Below are 19,125 nucleotides of genomic sequence, written 5' to 3'. Positions count from 1 at the left end.
TAAATAAAATCAACTTATTTTATATATTTCATGACCTACCTTGATAATTTACTGAGAAAACTATTTTAAGAATTCATGTATACGTTTATTAAAAATTTCAGAAAACACAAAAAGAAAAAAAATGTTCCATAAAGCAACTTCTTCAACAAAAACAGAGGTATCTGGGAGGTAGTCATTCTAGAGCAGCAGAAGGTGGTTCTGAAAAACTGTTTGTTTACACTGTTGTTGTACTGACATTGATGATCCCGGCTTTTGGGGAGTATGAGCGATAAACTTATGAATATTCTAAATATTCGTGGTTCTGTTCAGGTTGTTAAATATAATTTTTCAGCCGATCTGAAAGGAAGAAAATCTGCGGAAAATTATTATTGGAGAAATCTCCCTAATGGGAGAATAATGAACAGAGAATGGCTGGTCTATTCTGTCTCAAAGAATTCGGTTTACTGTTTCTGTTGCAAGGTATTAGCTAAAACCGTATGTCGATTGTCTACTTTTAAAGGATTTTCGGATTGGCGACACTTGTCTTTAACACTAAAGCTACACTAAACAAGCCTTTGTTATAACAAATATGAGAAATTATGGATTATTAGAACCAAAAAAGAAACAATGAATTATAGCCTTCTTATCTCAACTACTCATATATCTATAGTCTATTCAAAGCTTTTTTGTACATACGTCATCAAGATGTTTAATGTACTGCCTGTCGCATTTTGTAACTTGATTTCAGAACCAGACAATATTTTGCTTCACATTTCATTCCAGTTAAAAAGAGACACAATGTTGTCTGATCAGTTCGAACGCGTAAACGAATGAGCCTGTCAAAATCGTCCGGTTGTCAGACGTATGCAAATTTCTTAAAAGCAATAGTGTTAAGAAGTTTTAACTCTTACCTATAAATTATTGCGGCTGCATAATTAAATTCATTTCAAACATTTTTGTTCAATTATTTTATTTAGATTAGAATTTAGATTTAGGATTAGAAATTTTGTCATTTCGCCGAAACGCAAAATTAACATGACAGATTTTGAGCTATTAAGGCGTATTTGTCAGTCTCTAGTCCATTTGTAAACTACTGCTTGTACTTTTTCCATAACCTCAGGCAGAGATACATCTTTAACATTATAACAGCCGTCAGTAAATATTCGAAATATTGTTTCTTCTGTTGTTGGAATATCAGCAGTATAGAGCAGATATAAGACACTACCCTGTGGAGCTCCAGCTGAAGTAGGTTTAAATGTTGAGAATGCCCCTTCATGCAAGACTCTCAATTTTCATTTAAAAAAAAAATGATTCCGGCAGTCGACAGTAATTCCACGGCAATAATTTGCTCATTTTTAATGGCATACCCGGTCAAAAGCTTGTGAGACATCCAGGAATATACCAGGGCAATATTTCTTTTCTTCGATTGCCTTTTCAATAACATGCAGTTGATCGATTCCGAAATTCAAATATATTTATAAAAATGGTATTTCTATAAATGGTTTAACACGTTTTAACAGCAGTTTCTCAAATAATTTTAATATCGCAGGTAGCAGTGAAATAGGGCCTGTAAGATCCAACTTTTTCCGCAGGTTTGACAGTGAATATATACGTCAATATGATTATTGCTTTTTTTGTCAGCTTTTTACACTAGGTCTGTAATACACTAGGTCAAATGCCATCAATTCCAGGAGCCTTTTTAGGAATGACGTTGTTGTCAATTTCTGTAGCAACTGCCAGTGGAGAAATTTATAATAATACTATTTATCAAACAAAATTATATATTTTCGCTATTATATTAATAAATAATATAGAAAAATAGTGTTTCAAAATGCTACTATGTTATTGTATTATCTATATTGTTATTTACACCGTGTGTAAAGTATGTAAGTATTTACACATATTTAAATCGGTACATTATTTTCAAGGTTAGGACTGCTGTGATTAGGGGAACGTTAAAAACAAGCCAAATAAACTAATTATAACACAAATTAGTCGGTCGAAAAGTAGTAGACTGAAACACTGGATAGTAAAAAGTAGTAGTACCAAAAATAGCGACTAAAGCAGTCAAGTAGTAAACAATAGATAGTCGTTTTCAGGCAGTAGTACCCATCCTACAAAATAGAACGTAAATTAAATGTATTAATGGTGAGATTGAGATTGAGACAGACGATGATATTACTCGAGAATTAAGACGAACTGGAGGTATGACTATTTTTCAAACAATGACCACGTTAAAACGAATTGGATTGAATTCATAGGTATATGTTGAATACATAATGCAAGGGTGATTTCAAACTTTTCGATACCATTTGTGTAGTACGATTTGTCCTTTACTTTAAAATAGGCCTCAGTTTCGGCGATCATCTCTTCATTCGTCGAAGATTTCTTCCAGCGAGCTTTCTTTTGAGATCTGAGAACAGGAAATAGTCACTGTGGCCAAATCTGGAGAATACGATGGATGAGGAAGCAATTCGAGGCCCAATTCATAGATTTTTGGCACGGTGCATTGTCTTCGTGAAGCAGCATTTCCTTTTTCTTCAAATGCGGCCGTTTTTCGGCCATTTCGTCCTTCAAACGGTTCAATAACGCTATGTAATATTCGCTGTTGATGGTCCTTCATTTTTCAAGAGATTCAATGAAAATTATTCCATGGGCATCCCAAAATACAGACGCCATAACCTTGCCAGCCGACTATTGCGTTTTCCCAGCATTTGGAGCCGGTTTATCGTGTGCAGTCCACTCCGATGACTGTCGATTGGACTTTGTAGTGAAACGATGAAACCATGTTTCATCCATTGTCACATATCGACGCAAAAACTCGGGTTTATTACGCTTGATCATCTTCAAACACTGCTCCGAATCATCAACTCGTCGTTGTTTTTGTTAAAACTGAGCTCGCGCGGCATCCACTTCACGCCGAGCATTCTCATACCCAAATATTCGTGAATAATATGATGTACACGTTCAGTTGATATCTTTAAAGTGTCTGCTATTTCATTCACTTTCAATTTACGTCATTTTTAATCATTTTGTGGATTTTTTAAAATGTTTTCGTCGGTAACAACCTCTTTTGGGCGTCCACTGCGTTCACCGTCTTCGGTGCTCATTTTATCACGTCTAAACTTAGCATACCAATCCCTGATGGTTGATTTTCCTGGAGCAGTGTCCGGAAACTCGGAATCAAGCCAAGTTTTTGCTTCAACTGTATTTTTTCCCTTCAAAAAGCAATATTTTATCAATATGCGAAATTCCTTTTTATCCATTTTTTTCACAATAACAAAAGTTGCTTCACTAAAAATGCTATAATTCACAAACTAATGATCCGACAGCTATTAGAGCTAACTAAAAAATATATGGAATTAATTCTAGTAGCGCCATCTATGTGTCAGGCCGGGGACTTTTCAATTAACCTGTTAAAAAACGAAAAAAGGTAATATTCTGAACATGAATTAATTAGGCTTATTTGTACTCTAAAGGAAATAAACATGTCCGCATAAAATGTTTTTTATTTGAAGAATAGTGGAGAAGTTATGACATTATAAATAATTAACTTCATGATGAATTTTTAAGGTACCAAAAATTGAATTTGATTTATTACCATTTTTTTAGGTGCAACCTACGAATGTAATGTGTGTCAGAAGTCGTACAACAAATATCATTCGTTCTATATGCACAGGAAATTCTACTGCGGCATTGCTCCGAAATTCGCATGCCCTTACGATGGCTGTCAATATAAGAGCCAGCTGAAAACAAATCTAAAGCGACACCAGAACACTTTTCACAGAAAACCTACGTTTAGTATTTAAAAACGAATTTCAACATGACGCAATGTAACCTAACATTCTTGATGTTCCATAATAAACAATACCCTGAACTTCTGGTTTATGTAAAAGTCACTGAAGGTTTATTTAGTGATTTGACACAAACACAATGTTCATCTTAAATCCTGCTTATTGCTTCTGGTTCTTCGACTAATCAATACTATTCTTTTAGCCTTTTCTTGTGAAAAATGCAACAAAGGATATAGCAGATTGGAGTCTCTATACATGCATAGACGTTACACCTGTCAGAAAGTGAAACAAGGAGGCTATAGGTTCGCCTGTTTCGTAGAGGGATGCAGTTACATGACGAATCTTAGATTTAATTTTAATCGACACATAGCAGGTCACAAGAATCGAGGGGAGTCTACACCTTGGAAGTTGTAAATCCGAATGACGTGAAATAAACATTGATATTACCCATAAAGTTATTTTATTGTCTAATTTTTAACGATGTTCTGGCGTCGTCATGGGCGGGCAATCAATAGCTAAGCTGTCTTGTGTGATATTACCATTATTTAAGCTGCATAAATTGACCGAAAGTAACACTGCATAATATTAATTAAATATAAATTAAATAATATAAAGAAAAAAGCAACACTTATGTCTTTATTCTCCATTTTATTAGATGACAAGTTACATAATGTTCCATAAAATATTGAAAATCAGTTTAGTGGACATCAGTTCTTTCTATTTCTCTATAATAACTTTCACTAAACTATAATTAAACTCAGATTTCAATAGCCAAGCTATCTTCTGAGATATCTCTATACTACCAATCTTTAAGCTTCATAAATTGGCCGAGAGTAACACTGGACAATATTCGAGAGGTTGACACGGTTATTACACACGTTTAATAGGAAAAGAGTAACATTTATGTCTTTATTCTCCATTTTATTAGATGACAAGTTACAGAATGTTCCATAAAATACTGAAAATCAGTTTAGTGGACATCAGTTCTTTCTATTTCTCTATAATAACTTTCACTAAACTATAATTAAACTCAGATTTCAATAGCCAAGCTATCTTCTGAGATATCTCTATTCTACCAATCTTTAAGCTTCATAAATTGGCCGAGAGTAACACTGGACAATATTCGAGAGGTTGACGCGGTTATTACACACGTTTAATAGGAAAAGAATAACATTTATGGCTTTATTCTCCATTTTATTAGATGACAAGTTACAGAATGTTCCATAAAATACTGAAAAGCAGTTGTGTGGACACCAGTTCCTTACTGAAAGCTATTATTTATTGCTATTATATACTCTATAATAGCGTCCACTGAATAATAATTAAATATTTTTTTACCTTTGTGCTTCACAGCTATATATTTTATTTAATTATAATTTTGAAGTGTTGTTTATGAGTACCACTGTTTTCATCTTTCTAGTAGTATATTAATAAATTCTAGTTATAATCAAAACGTACTAAGTTTATCCAATACAAGAGCCAATACATTTCTATATTTATTAAAAACATTCCTTATATGCTACACTCTCATGCATCTATTTTATTGATGACTATTCACTTGTTTTCATATTTCTGCCAATACTGGGACCATCCATTAGAAAAAAGTGTAATTAACTACTTATTTAAATGATTATTTGTAATCTCTATCAAGACTATAACAAAAACTTGTTAAAACCAATACTCATACGGTTTTGTACTCCCTATGTACTGCCTTTATTAACTGATTTAAATTTCAGTATATTTAAAAACATGACTTACATCAACAGCATTTTTTGTTATTCCATTTTTCTGGCAATAGTGAACTAAGACTCATACAGCGTTCCACCAAGGCAGTCCCTTAATAAGAAGCAGTTACAATCAAAGGAAGCAATGTTTGGTCATTAGAACCTCTAATTTAAGGAATTATCCTCTAATACTGTTATCTGTATCGACATCATCACAAAATTGTCGAAACCGTTCAGCTAAGTTTCAGTAAAACTTTTCTTTGAATTTGCCAAGAAAAAATAACTATGCAGAATTATCATTTTTAATATAGGAGACAAGCATATAGGTTTCTGACAATGCTGCAAGATTTCCAACATTCTTCACTAATTTCTTCACTATTGACTGCAGTCGCTCTGGCTTCTTGTACTGATAACATCATTAATCTTCAATCCAGAAGATGGAGGATGAAGTGTGAAGTATATCGTTTCCATATTTCCGAGTCGCAGGACTTATAAGTTTCATTTTCTATCTTTATCGTTTCCAGAATGTCAAAAACACTGGAGATAATGTGTAAAGTATATATATAATGTTGGATATAGAACACATCTGAACTGTTTGAATACACTCACACACACATAATTTAAGGCATCCTATGTATATTATAAATTATACAAAATAATCTAGATCTACAAGTTATATTAATTTTTTTACTTATATACTTGTTTTCTTTCAGTTTATGACTTTCAATGTTCCACCTGTGGTAGTAAATTCGAGACAAAGAGCCGCCTAACCTACCACATCGAGTATTACTGCGGCAGGAATTGTTGCCCCTTTTGCACTTTTAAAACGGCCAGCAAGTTCAAGTTCAACAGGCACATCAACACTTCACACTATGTTAAATTGATGAATAAATAGAAATAAATCCAAGAAGATGCGGTTGACTTTTTTATATCCACACTTAATGAAATCGCACTTAAGTTTGGTGGCGATTCTTCTTCAGTCATCTTGAATAACTAGAGTACTTTTGTTTTAGATGATAATAAATTCACGTGTGAGGTGTGCTTTCGTAAGTACAAGTACCCTAGTGGACTCAGTCAGCATAAAAAGTACATGTGCGGAAAAGAAGCACAGTTTGCTTGTGAACAACTTGGATGCTGTTACAAAACCAAATTCAAAAGTGACTTGAAGAAGCACTGTCGAAAAATACACCACATAGACTTATAGAGCAGATAATTAAAAAAATTACTACGTCAGCATCGTGTTATATAATGTTGGGTTGGAAAGAAATTATTTCTTTGTGTACAAAAATTAAATTTGATCTCAACTACACATTTTCTATATTTTATTGGTAAGCCAAATGCGACATAACTCTCTCTATAACCTTCATGTATAATAATAGAGAGCATGTGTAGGTATGGCAGCATAGACGCCTTATTCAATCATATTATCATTGATAAAAGAATAAAAACACATTATATTGGTATGTGAATGTGTAAAGAAGAAAAAAAATTTAGTCAATTAAAAAATTTATTTTATTTTCACTTAAATTACACATGAGCTGAATAATCCGGGGCCTAACACATAGATGGCGATAGTTTTATTGCATTCTCGGCTTGTTCACTTAGTACTAACCTTCAAAACGAAGCTGTTAAAATTTCATTATATTCTACTCATACGTTTGTGAATTATTGTGCTAAGAGTGACACTACTTTTGTTATTTTTCAAAACAATTAATCAAAAACAATTTCGTGTTTTAATTTTACGCTGCTTCATGATGGCAAAAAATACTATTCAAGCGAAGCAATGGCTTGAGAGCTGTTATAAGGGATTCACTCTATCAGAAACAACAATAAAACGTTGGTTTGCTGACGTGGTCGTAGAAACACCGATGGTGCAGAACACAGTGGAAATCCGAACTACATGGTAACACCACAGAAAAAAAAACATCATAAAAAATCCACAAAATCGTTTTGAATTATCGAAAAATGAAGTTGCGGGAGTTAGCTAACATCGTAGAGATATCAAAAGAACGTATTGGTTTTATATTGCATGTGTATTTGACTATGAGAAAACTCTGTACAAAGTGGGTGCCGCGTTTGCTCAGTGTTGACCAAAAACAAGAACGTGTTGGTAATTCTGAGCAGTGTTTGCCCATGTTTAAACACAACAAACCGGATTTTTTTGAATCGATATGTGATAATGGCTGAAACATGGATCCATCACTTCACTCCAAACACAACTTCACTTCACGCAACTGGTGAACCTTATCCAAAGCGCTCGAAAGCATAACGATGGACTGGAAATTATAAAATTGGAAATTGTATTTTGAGATATGCGTGGTTTAATATTCATCGACTATCTTGATAAAGGAAATACCATCAACAATGAATATTATATAGCTTTATTGGAGCGTTTAAAGGCCGAAATTGAAAATAAACGACCGCATATGGTTAAGAAAAAAATGTGTTTCATCAAGACAACGCACTGTGTCACAAGTCAATCAAAACAGTGGCAAAACTACATGAATTGAACTTCGAATTGATCCCACATCCACCGTATTCACCAGATTTGGCTCCCAGCGACTACTAGATGTCCGTAAACCTCAAAAAAACCAAAAACCTCAAAATGCTCACCAGTAAGAAATTTCGCCCAAATGAAGAGGTTACCGCTGAAACTGAGGCCTGTTTTGAGACAAAAGATAAATTGTTCTACAAAAGTAATATTGAAATGTTACAGCGGCGCTGGAATGATTGTGTGGCTCTTAGTGGAGATTACGTTGATGAATAAAGCCAATTTTAAGCAAAAAAAACGCGTTTTCTTTATTACGCCCGGGACTTTTCAGACAATGTGTTAAATAGACAGTCGTTGATCAAGTACTCGAAATTACATTTTTGTATCTGTAATAAATTCATCAAGATCCAAGAATTGTCTAGCACTCTTCAAGTACTTTTCTTATTTAGTCACGTTGTATTTCTCCAACTTCATGCAATTATTGTGATATTTTGTGTCTTCTTAAATATACGAAGTTATCATTCAAACTCACTGTATTTTTCTGTATTTTATTCTATAAAATAGATGCTCAGTATGATAGAAATATCACACACGATGAATGCCTGGCACATTATTGTAAATTTTTTTTGTTTACTGTTTCACAAAAATAGAATAACATAATTTTAATATCATTTAAAGAAATTTCTTTTTTCTGAACCCAATATGACGAACAACAATTTTTACACTAATTAACAACCTGAATGTACACACAGAAACGTTGCCTTATAAGTAACAATTATGATTTTAAATCAAGATCTTAAAGTCTGATTGGTTTAGTTATATGTCAGTGACGCATGTTGATTAAGATTACCAAAACAGTATATAATTTTAAACAGATTTCCTAAATGTTTATTATCATTATTATTACTGCACAAACTTCATTTCACTAAGAATGTGTTGATACAGAATATTTTTTTATTTTAAATAGTGCTGTGAAAAACTATAGATTCAGTTTTAAAATGTTTATGTAAAATACATATATATTTCTGGTTATTATTTTATAAAATAAATGCAACAAACAATCAATATCAAAATGTTTCATTTAATGAATATAATTGACAAAGACATTTTAATTATTACAACTACTATTTATTTTTATTAATATCACTTACAACAAATTGAATTTTGAATCACAAAACTGCTATGAGAATGTGTTAAGGTGATAAATATAGTCATTTGATGATTTCATTTCTTGTAAATAAACATTTTCATATCATTCAATCATATAAGTATCATATAATTATGTCAAGTTCCTTAAAATATACTAGTACATCAATCTTCAAACCTCTTTTTGTCATTATATAAAATTTACGTCTTATGTTTTCAATTTAGCTGGAACTTGTAGCATTCTAAATATGTAGCTTAATTTGAGAGTGTTTATATAAACAAACATTCTATATGTTTCTTAATTGTAATTAAAATAATAACTTGAGTTTTCACTAAACATTTTCACAGCACTGTATGCCAAACAATACTGGTTACATAAATAATATTTGGTAAGGAACGTTGATAACTAAATACAGTAATAATTTAAGAATATTTTTATTATTTTTTTAATAAATTTCTATAAATTTCATCCCCGATGGGTTTCTTATCTATTTTTTTTAATAAGGGACAAGTTACCTGCCGTGTAAATATGAATAGCTTTTGTTGTCTTTTCTAGATATACATTATTTCAGAATGGGAACAATTCGCTCTTAGATGTAAATGACTTTTACTTCACCATCTTCTATTTATTTAAATTATACACTTTATTCCTAATCATTAAATTTATACTGTTGTCTTATTATCTATATTTTATTTCACATATTCCCAAATATATCATCGTAGCCCTCCTACGAAGTCAAGAATATTTATAGCATCATTTCAACAGCAATGTAAGTATAAATCAAGGTAAGCTTTGATTTAACAAAACAACAAACATTTTCAACTTATTAAAGTAATCACTAGATTGATTTTGACTGGTGATTTTGTTTTACAGATAAACCAAACATTTGTCAGAATTGTAGACGTCAGTATCGATATAGGAAATCACTGCTACGACACTTGAGGTACGAGTGTCAACAAGACCCGAAAATTCAGTGTCTGTTCTGTCCCCACAAAACGAAATACAACACCAGCTTGACATCTCATATGAGACAGAAGCATCCTGACAAGTTCAAAGAACAAGTTTGAAACAACAGTCGCAAATTAATTGCTGACAATAGTTGTTTAAATAAAATGATTTTTAGATTTCTTTTTATGATTTCTTGCGAACCACAAAATTAATGTTTTATTTAAAGATTAACCTATTGGTTTGTAATATATTGATTTATGAAATAAATGACACTAAAATGTTGCATTAAATCTATTTTGAAATATTCGGCGATTAATAAATCCACACAGGGTCACGTCAGGTGAGTACGGTGACTGATCCAGCGCTTTTGTTTTGTTGCTAATGAGAAATTAGTTCTAACGTTAGAGGTTATCGGTCCTAATGTTAAGAAAGTATATTCTAGTCGTCGCAAAATCTATGAATTCGAGGATTCTTCAAATAATTCTGGAGCGCCAACTTGAATTTTGTATGTATGTTTATGCCGTTAAAATTTCTAAGTTGCTAGCATATTTGTCATTGTAAGTTTTCTGCAAAATTGGCATCAATTTGACTGTGATCTTTTAGAAAATTACCTGTTCCACAAAACACTGAAACATAATGAACAAAAATATCAATTATCAGCTAACTGAATGGCAAGTCATACCCATATTTCATGTTATAACTTAATACTGTATCGTTCACTGTTATAAAAAGATGATATATAATGATAACTTAACATATACACACATAAATACTGCGTAATATCTTGCATATATATAAAATATAGTATCCATCTTAGTTGGCATCATTATATAATATATATATATATATATATATATATATATATATATATATATATATATATATATATATATATACAACAGTCAGAATAAATACGCCGTTCTTTTGCTTTTGAAGAAACTACTAGAAGATCTACTATTGTCTGGTCTATGTTAGACAGCTTACAATTCCAATCAAATTATTTGTATCGACTCTTCACCAGTTTGCCTTTGATGATCTTCTGAACTGCACTATTTTATACAGGGTGTGCCATGAAAATTTGAAAAATATCGCACTGTAGGTAACATACGAACTCATAATGTTACAAAATCTGGTTAAAATTATGTTCCTCGAAAACAAGATCTTGACAGATCCACCCAAAAACTGTTGTCGCTAGATGTTCATCGAAATCGTTAGAGAAGTCCGCTTGATAGCATATATATATATATAGATAGATAGATATATAAATTATCAATACCAGTAGTATCACAGATTTTATGGTACCAATATATGTCAGTCTTTTTACCTAATTTTAATTATTTTTAGAGGCATTTGACTGCTTTCAATGTGGAAAGCGTTACAAAGCGAAACGTTCACTTTACAGACACCTCAAATACCAATGCTCGAAGGTACCGTCCTTTCAGTGCCCGGTGTGCTTCACCAGGTCGTATCAGAAGAGTCACATCAAGATGCACATGATCAGTAGACATCCAGAGCAGACAGGACTGGATATCATTGATTTACAAACATATTTATAATAAACTTTTAATATTTCCGTTATGTTGCACGAGTTTTATTATGTTACTTAATTTTTAGAGCCATCGATGATATATTTTTTCTGTTTGATTTTCTCTTGTGCCCATTATGAAAATAACAATAAAATAATCATTTTTATTGACGTCTCTTTATTGAAGGTTCAGCCATATTCAGTTTATTGATTCTAGAACAAGGTTATCGAACACAACAAGACACGCAACATTGTCGAGACATTTAGAGGATATACTGACAATACTTATTATTTTAGGTAATCCTATTTTTCCCTGCTATCAATGCGGAAGAACGTACAAGGCGAAGAGGTCTTTATGGCGACACCACAAGTACGAGTGTCAACGAGATCCCAAATTCCAATGTCCCATCTGTACGTACAAGGCTAAACAGAAATGTACGGTGGTAGCTCACGTCTGCAGTAAACATCCGGACGTTAAACTGAAAAAACACGAAATGTACAAGGTAGTGAACGAAATATCAATGTTTTCGTCTTATTGAGGGTAGTTAGAAAACGAATTAAATGCTTCCAATACAAATGATATTATCTTTTGTTGCACTAGAATATTGAATGTACACGTAATGGTACTAGAAGCAAAAAAGCAACCTATTAAAAATCGATGTTGTTCTGCTGATAAACTCTCTAAGTAAAAAGCTGGTATTTTGTATTTTAAATTATTTATTTCAGTATTATTTTTGTTCATATTTTAACAATAAAAACAATGAATAGCGTTTCTAATTATAGAGCTGGTAGTGATAAGATTTTTGTCAGTTAATCTTTAACGATCTCAAGCAAATATAGTATTTCATAACCACATCTTAGTTAATAATTAAATTTAATTCATTAACACTGCCCTTCAAAGGTTTGGAAACAATAACTAATAAAAAATAAGCGATAATACGAGGGTCACTATTTATATTTCGGGAATAGGAAAGAAACAAATAGTTAAGCTACGAATATATTTTTATTGTTTTTCAAAGTACTGGCCATGTACACTCGCCATGATGTACGCACAATACACTTTTGCATACGCTTAAACCAATTTTCAAAGCATTTATTCCATTCCGAATGAGATATCCTCTAAAAATTATTTTTGAACGCTTCAATAGCTTCTTCGGGCGATGAAAATCGTTGACCACGCAGTTTATTCTTCAGGGATGGGAACAAAAAGAAGTCATTGGGTGCCAAATCAGGGCTGTACGGCGGATGACCCATCAATTCGATGTTTTGAGTGCTTAAATAATCTTTTGTTTGAGCCGATGTGTGAGAGCTTGCATTGTCGTGATAAAAAACAATCCGGCGTCTCTTGTTTGTTTTCCTTATTTCACCGAAGATTTCTAGCAAACAAATGGTTTTGTACCAATCAGAATTTACTGTTCTACGATCCTCTAGAGGCACTGTTGCAATATGACCAGTTTTCCCGAAGAAACAGGTATTGATTCATCTTGGAACACCCATACAGTCGACTGTTGCTTACTTTCGGGATCATACGAATATATCCATGATTGGTCACCTGTCACGATTTTATAATCGTCTTTATAAACCGCGATTGAATTTCTTAAGCATTTCTTTGCACCAATCGACGCGAGCCTTTTTCTGAGCGATTAAAAAATGATAATTGCCCCAAATTGGTCACCTTTATTTCTAATTTCTTGTTCACAAATATTACTCATTCTTTTTATTATCTTATTGTGTTTACATATTCGAGGTCCAATGTCCTCTATTCGCTTTGTAAGTATTTATATATCTGTGTTGAGCTCAAATATCCATTTCATTTTTCACTTTTTTCATTTTATGAAAAAAAGTCTTCAGCCAATTAGAGTCACTCCAGAAGGAATAACATTTTCCTGAATATTCATGTATTATTCTTCTTTATTCAGTTTTCTTATAATATTTAATTTTAATTAATTATTATTTTAATTAAAATAATTATTAAATTAATTATTATTTTAATAATATTTAATGATATGGCCGAGTTTCTTATTTTCAAAGCATTCTCAAAAAATCATCTTACCGGCACCAATCACCATGACGCACAAAAATACCTAAAAAAAAACCTAAGTTCCTAAAATTGCAATTTGGACTCATCCGTCCACAGATTCTGGTTTATATCAATTTTAGTTCGCTCCCGACTCTTTCTCTTATGAATACTAGTTCTGGTTTTTTGACTGCTTATATAATTTGGTCTCTTACATAGTTGTATATTTAGGGTAAAAATGATGTGGCTCGGTGAATGGAGGTAAATCGAAATGAAACAGTGGTGTTTACATGATGTGACCGTTATTTATTGACGATATAAAAAAATGTGAAAACACAAATAAATAAAACGGATGGCAGCGGAGTTACCTGAAGACGAGGCTTGGGCAGTCGATGGTGGCACGTCTTAACCAAACGAGGGTTGAGCACTGAATGACCGAAATACCCTTCAATAATATCCCAGACAAACGTCTCGGGGTTGCCGCCAGCTATTCGGTGTCGGGTTCCAATTGGCACCCCGCCCGTGTTCAACATCTGGGATTATATTTCTGGGTATTTCGTAGACCGTTATTCCACGATGTAAAATTCGACATGCCTCAATTCGCCACAATACTCCCCTGCCAGAATTTTACATAAAATTACTTCAACAAAAATACAAAAATGTTTGCAAAAAATATCAAATACAAAAAAAAAAACATATACCAAACAAAATGTGCTGTGTAAACTGGGCTTTGAAAAAATATGATAGTTCGAAACGGTTGTGATCTGGTACGGCTGTTGATATCTTCCGGCCCTACAGATACCGTTGCATCATCGTCGCTTTGGCACTTGAATGTGGTCCATCGACGACGTTGAAAACAAGCTATTCTTCAGACAGGGCTCCCGTAATCGACGCTGTGGGAGGATCGACTGTTCGACGACGTGGTAGCTTATTTTCTTCGACGACGAGACGTTAGCAATTCTGGTACTTCGGCGAAGACATAACGAGTCTACGGTGACTGCAATCGGTACCTAGCTTCTGGAGCTGCTCTGTGACTAATCCGTAGTCACATACGTTAGGTTAATTCATAAAAAACAAATAACGACGGTATCCGACCGAAGCTGCCCAAAGCCTTTTAAATCAAAATATCTGCCATTATGACGGAGACGGCGAGCGAAGGAAGACATTATGATTTAAACATAGCGCCGAAAGAAATGTTTAGCCGAGACGCTGATGATTAAGCAGTGACGTAAAAATATTCCAAAAGATTGTGAAATAAAAATTTTGACAAAAAAAATTTAAAAAAATGAATTGGAAATAATGAAATTAATCGGAATAAAATGAAAATGAGCCTTGAAGGTAAAATTGAAAACGAATCGAATTAAAAATATTTAAAATTTTGAAACAAAAAAAAATATAACGGTCACGTAAAATACACAATTTTCTACGTACCCTCCATTCACGAGTCCAAACCCAATTATGCGAAAGATCACGTCGGGGTCACCACTTTAGGGTAAAAATGATGTGGCTCGGTGAATGGAGGTAAATCGAAATGAAACAGTGGTGTTTACATGATGTGACCGTTATTTATTGACGATATAAAAAAATGTGAAAACACAAATAAATAAAACGGATGGCAGCGGAGTTACCTGAAGACGAGGCTTGGGCAGTCGATGGTGGCACGTCTTAACCAAACGAGGGTTGAGCACTGAATGACCGAAATACCCTTCAATAATATCCCAGACAAACGTCTCGGGGTTGCCGCCAGCTATTCGGTGTCGGGTTCCAATTGGCACCCCGCCCGTGTTCAACATCTGGGATTATATTTCTGGGTATTTCGTAGACCGTTATTCCACGATGTAAAATTCGACATGCCTCAATTCGCCACATATATATGAAACTAGCTTTTCTCGTGTTTCATTTAAAGCAGCAGTTGATTTGTTTCCATAGCATTACAAAGAGATTATCTCCTACTTTGTTGTAGATTTAGATCTTGATTTTCTCCAATAACTGGTTTTCACATAAGAGCAGAATATACACTTTCACATAAAGTCCTGATCTTTTCTGCAACTTGGCATATAGAATATATTCCCTGGTTCAATATACAGAAAACGCTATGTCAAATAAATAACTAGCAGTGTAGTAACCTTTTTTTCAAAATAAGGTCAAAAGAAACTAATAATTCTGTTATGAGCACAATATAATTGTAAATATAATAAAACCGAGTGCTAAAATGTGTATTTAAAGATTTGTTGTAATCTTTTTATAAGTCAACTAAAAATAGGATGTTTCCGAGCTTTTGAATGGTTGTGTACATATGAAAATTAAAATTATGATGGTATTTTACATTAAAATTGCAACTTTTTAAAATACATTGAAAATAATCTCAGTAGAAAAGGACTCTAATCACTTATTTAATGTATACACACTATTCTTAGTCATGTGTAATATCAGTCGTGTGGTACTCACCAAGGTATGTTAACAAATGCACAAAATTTTCTTTGTCCAGCAGTTCAGTAACCCACCCTGACTGTTTCCATTTTCAAAATTTATTCGATTAATATATAACACACATATTTATTCAGCCAGCCTGTTTTCAAATGGTCTTGTCAGTTTAAACTTTCTTACCAATATAGTCCTACAGTATCAATATGCAACAGTATTTTGTCCTAAAACAACCGAATGGTGATTCTTCTCCACATTTTTATATCAAATGACTTCTAGTGATCGTTATTACGCAATAATATATCTTGGAAATGTCATTGCGAATTGCTGTCACTTCATTAAGTGTAATTAATAACACAATTTTACACGCTAGAGTCTCTCTATTCCTTATTATTATTTAACAGTATTAAAAAATAATTAATATTGATACTATTTTTCTTAGTCCTACCTATATTAACAATCTTTAATTTAACTATGCACTATTTTATTTTACGCTAAGTTGGTATTATTTTTCTTAATTAAAAATTACATAAAATAACAGCAAACATGAGAGATTATGTTAAAACTATGCGGTACATTTAATGTTCTATTCTATTCGGTTTATCAAAAAATCAAATAGCAACACGAAAATTTTGCATATATTACGAAATTGTACCCAACTAGGTTTGACTAGGCAATTTCGTATAAAACCTTGATCATAATGATTACTTCATATTTATTATGAAGTGAATGCATGAAATCAAATGAAGAATCATTTTTAAGTAATTGCAGTTGAAATAATGTTCTTACTGGAGTTGAGAAGTATAAGTTAGCTTTACCAATATACAGATATCTATATAATATCAAAACCAGTGGTTAGTACCATAAAAGTGTTAGCTTTAAACAAAGAGAATTTAAATAAATGATTACCAGAACCCACGTTGATTCTATAGGTCCCAGGCATGAGCAAATACGGGCTGCAAGTCTGTTGTTGCGAGACCATTGAAGCACATCCATTAATAACACTGTTGACACTAAATTACTATTATTAATACTAACTAATATTAACTAATTATATTAGTTAATAAGCTGAAGTATTATCAGAATCAGTGGAGGTTTGAAGAGGCAAATTGTGATGTGGAAAACATAATTGGAGTTTGGTGGAGGAACCAGAGTAAGGATTATGCCAATCCAACACTCAGTAATAATATATTGAAACCAGGTTTGCCTCGGAGCTTAAGAAGGAATACCAATACTGCCACAATATGGATTAAACTGATTAACTGTGAAAAATCTGGCTTTGTACAAAATTGCCTTAACAAATCTAACTATAATTTCAGTAATTTTTACCGTAATTTACATACTTTATATAAAAGAGGAACAAACAAGATAAAAGTAACAATTACATGCTGAAGTACACCATGGAAAGTTTCAATAATTAATGCATATACTGGCCTGAACGTTTAATAGGGTCAAAAATCATGGTAGTTATCTTTTTATTATTATGCGTTAAGAATAAACATTTCCATAATTATCATCACCATGTAACTTTTAGTAAATTTATTACCACCTTTCCCAAAGGCCATGCAAAATTTTAAACCATCTATTTTTGTTCCTATAGTTACTCTGTAAAATATATAGGTCTGATTTCTGAAATTCCTGTGAAGTTTAATTAATTACTTTAAGTATTTATTAAATAGTGTACTTAATAATTCAGTATTATAGTAAAATTAGTTAATTCTGCATTTTTTAATTGCATATTTGTTATGAACGAAGGGCTCTAACACTGGTGAACAGAGTCTCGTAATTACTAGTTTAAATGACAAAAAAAACAACATTCCCAAGAGGAGAATGATCTAGTCTGTTTATTATTTCATTTTTTTAAATATGCGCTCTGTAAAATTTTGAAATGATATTATTATATATTATCCATCGTAGAGTTATATGTGATAATATGTATAATTATGAGGATTCCAACAAGTTCGATTCGATCGAGCTGAACCATTTTGTTCAGAAATATCGCGTAAAACATCGAATAATTTTATCAGTTTCTGTCGAATGATTCGGAGTTTTACCACAAATATTCGGAGTGTACCTGAAAAGCAAATAAAATCGTTTGGTTTAATGTATATGATGGTATATATCGTGAATATGTTATACGAACGTTTCAGGTATTCTCTTGAGTTAAATAATAAAATTAAAATTAGCTAGTCAATGAGTTTATTTAAGTCCCTATAAGCTAAAATCTGATTAGTATGTATTTTTATGGAAATAGTAATTGGTTAAATGTATCACTACGTGTTTTATTCAAGTATATTAATCCTTGTTGCATATAAATGCCGTATATGTGTTATTGTGTTTTGTTAATCTAGTTAATCTTGTTAATCTGTTAAGTTAATCTATTGTGGTATATCTTTGTTTTATTTCACAAAATGGAACTTTTTTTTTCTTCCAGCTTTATTTTCTTGTCCAAGACGAAGCTTGGATATCAACACGTTAATGAATAAATGAATGACAAGTAGCAGAAAATGAGATATCTTAGAATAGTCAGAAAGATAATATAGACATAATATAATGAGAAATAAAGAAATAACAAAATACTGGTGTATTTGATCAATTACAGTGTAAAGAAGACACAAAAGGGGATAAAATAATTCTAAAGACCGACGTAGGAACAAGCACATTCTGCAAAAACAAGCATGGACCGAATTTATGAAACATGGGAATTTACAAAATCCATACAACATCTATACTGAACATATCAACTTCTAGCAACGTCACTTTATTTTCATTGAGGTGGCCAATATATTTACAATTTTTAATAATAAGTTATTTTTAAATTTCGAGAAATTCTCGAGCAAGATGGACGAATTAATAGAGAATTTAAGTATTCCACCTACAATAATAATAAATAAGGATATCAGAAGCATTCTCATAGGCAGTACCATAATCACATAGTGGTAATAATAAAAAAACGTAACTTTATAATCTTTATTTTATTAAGAATTTTCTACTAGCAAGAGCACTGGGACTCAAACTAACAAATCTAACATAATTCTGACGAAACAGCAGTTATCTAGCTTCAAGATAATCGAAC

At 32.3% G+C, this 19,125-nt stretch overlaps 1 protein-coding gene across 1 annotated transcript; it reads left to right on the top strand.

Moving 5' to 3' along the window:
- The first annotated feature begins 407 nt into the window (after window positions 1–407).
- On the top strand, window positions 408–4,187 carry LOC143203398 (PR domain zinc finger protein 5-like). Its single transcript, XM_076415515.1, has 3 exons — window positions 408–459; window positions 3,592–3,780; window positions 3,976–4,187. Exons 1-3 carry the CDS (start codon window positions 408–410, stop codon window positions 4,185–4,187), a joined length of 453 nt encoding a protein of 150 aa, XP_076271630.1.
- The last annotated feature ends 14,938 nt before the right edge of the window (window positions 4,188–19,125 follow it).

This window comes from Rhynchophorus ferrugineus, unplaced genomic scaffold (assembly GCF_030347505.1).
Source record: "Rhynchophorus ferrugineus isolate W39M unplaced genomic scaffold, kcgeb_rfMv2 rfM10, whole genome shotgun sequence".
In the NCBI taxonomy this organism is placed as follows: domain Eukaryota; kingdom Metazoa; phylum Arthropoda; class Insecta; order Coleoptera; family Curculionidae; genus Rhynchophorus; species Rhynchophorus ferrugineus.
Note: the sequence above shows the minus strand (reverse complement) of the source record. Positions and strands in the feature narration are given on the sequence as shown.

What these genes read in the sequence shown, in the direction of transcription:
- LOC143203398 (XM_076415515.1), top strand. Translation starts at nt 408, where the DNA reads ATGGCTGGTCTATTCTGTCTCAAAGAATTCGGTTTACTGTTTCTGTTG. An exon ending in TTTACTGTTTCTGTTGCAAG is followed by an intron (nt 460 to 3,591) that starts GTATTAGCTAAA and finishes CCATTTTTTTAG; the next exon opens with GTGCAACCTACGAATGTAAT. An exon ending in TCACAGAAAACCTACGTTTA is followed by an intron (nt 3,781 to 3,975) that starts GTATTTAAAAAC and finishes CTATTCTTTTAG; the next exon opens with CCTTTTCTTGTGAAAAATGC.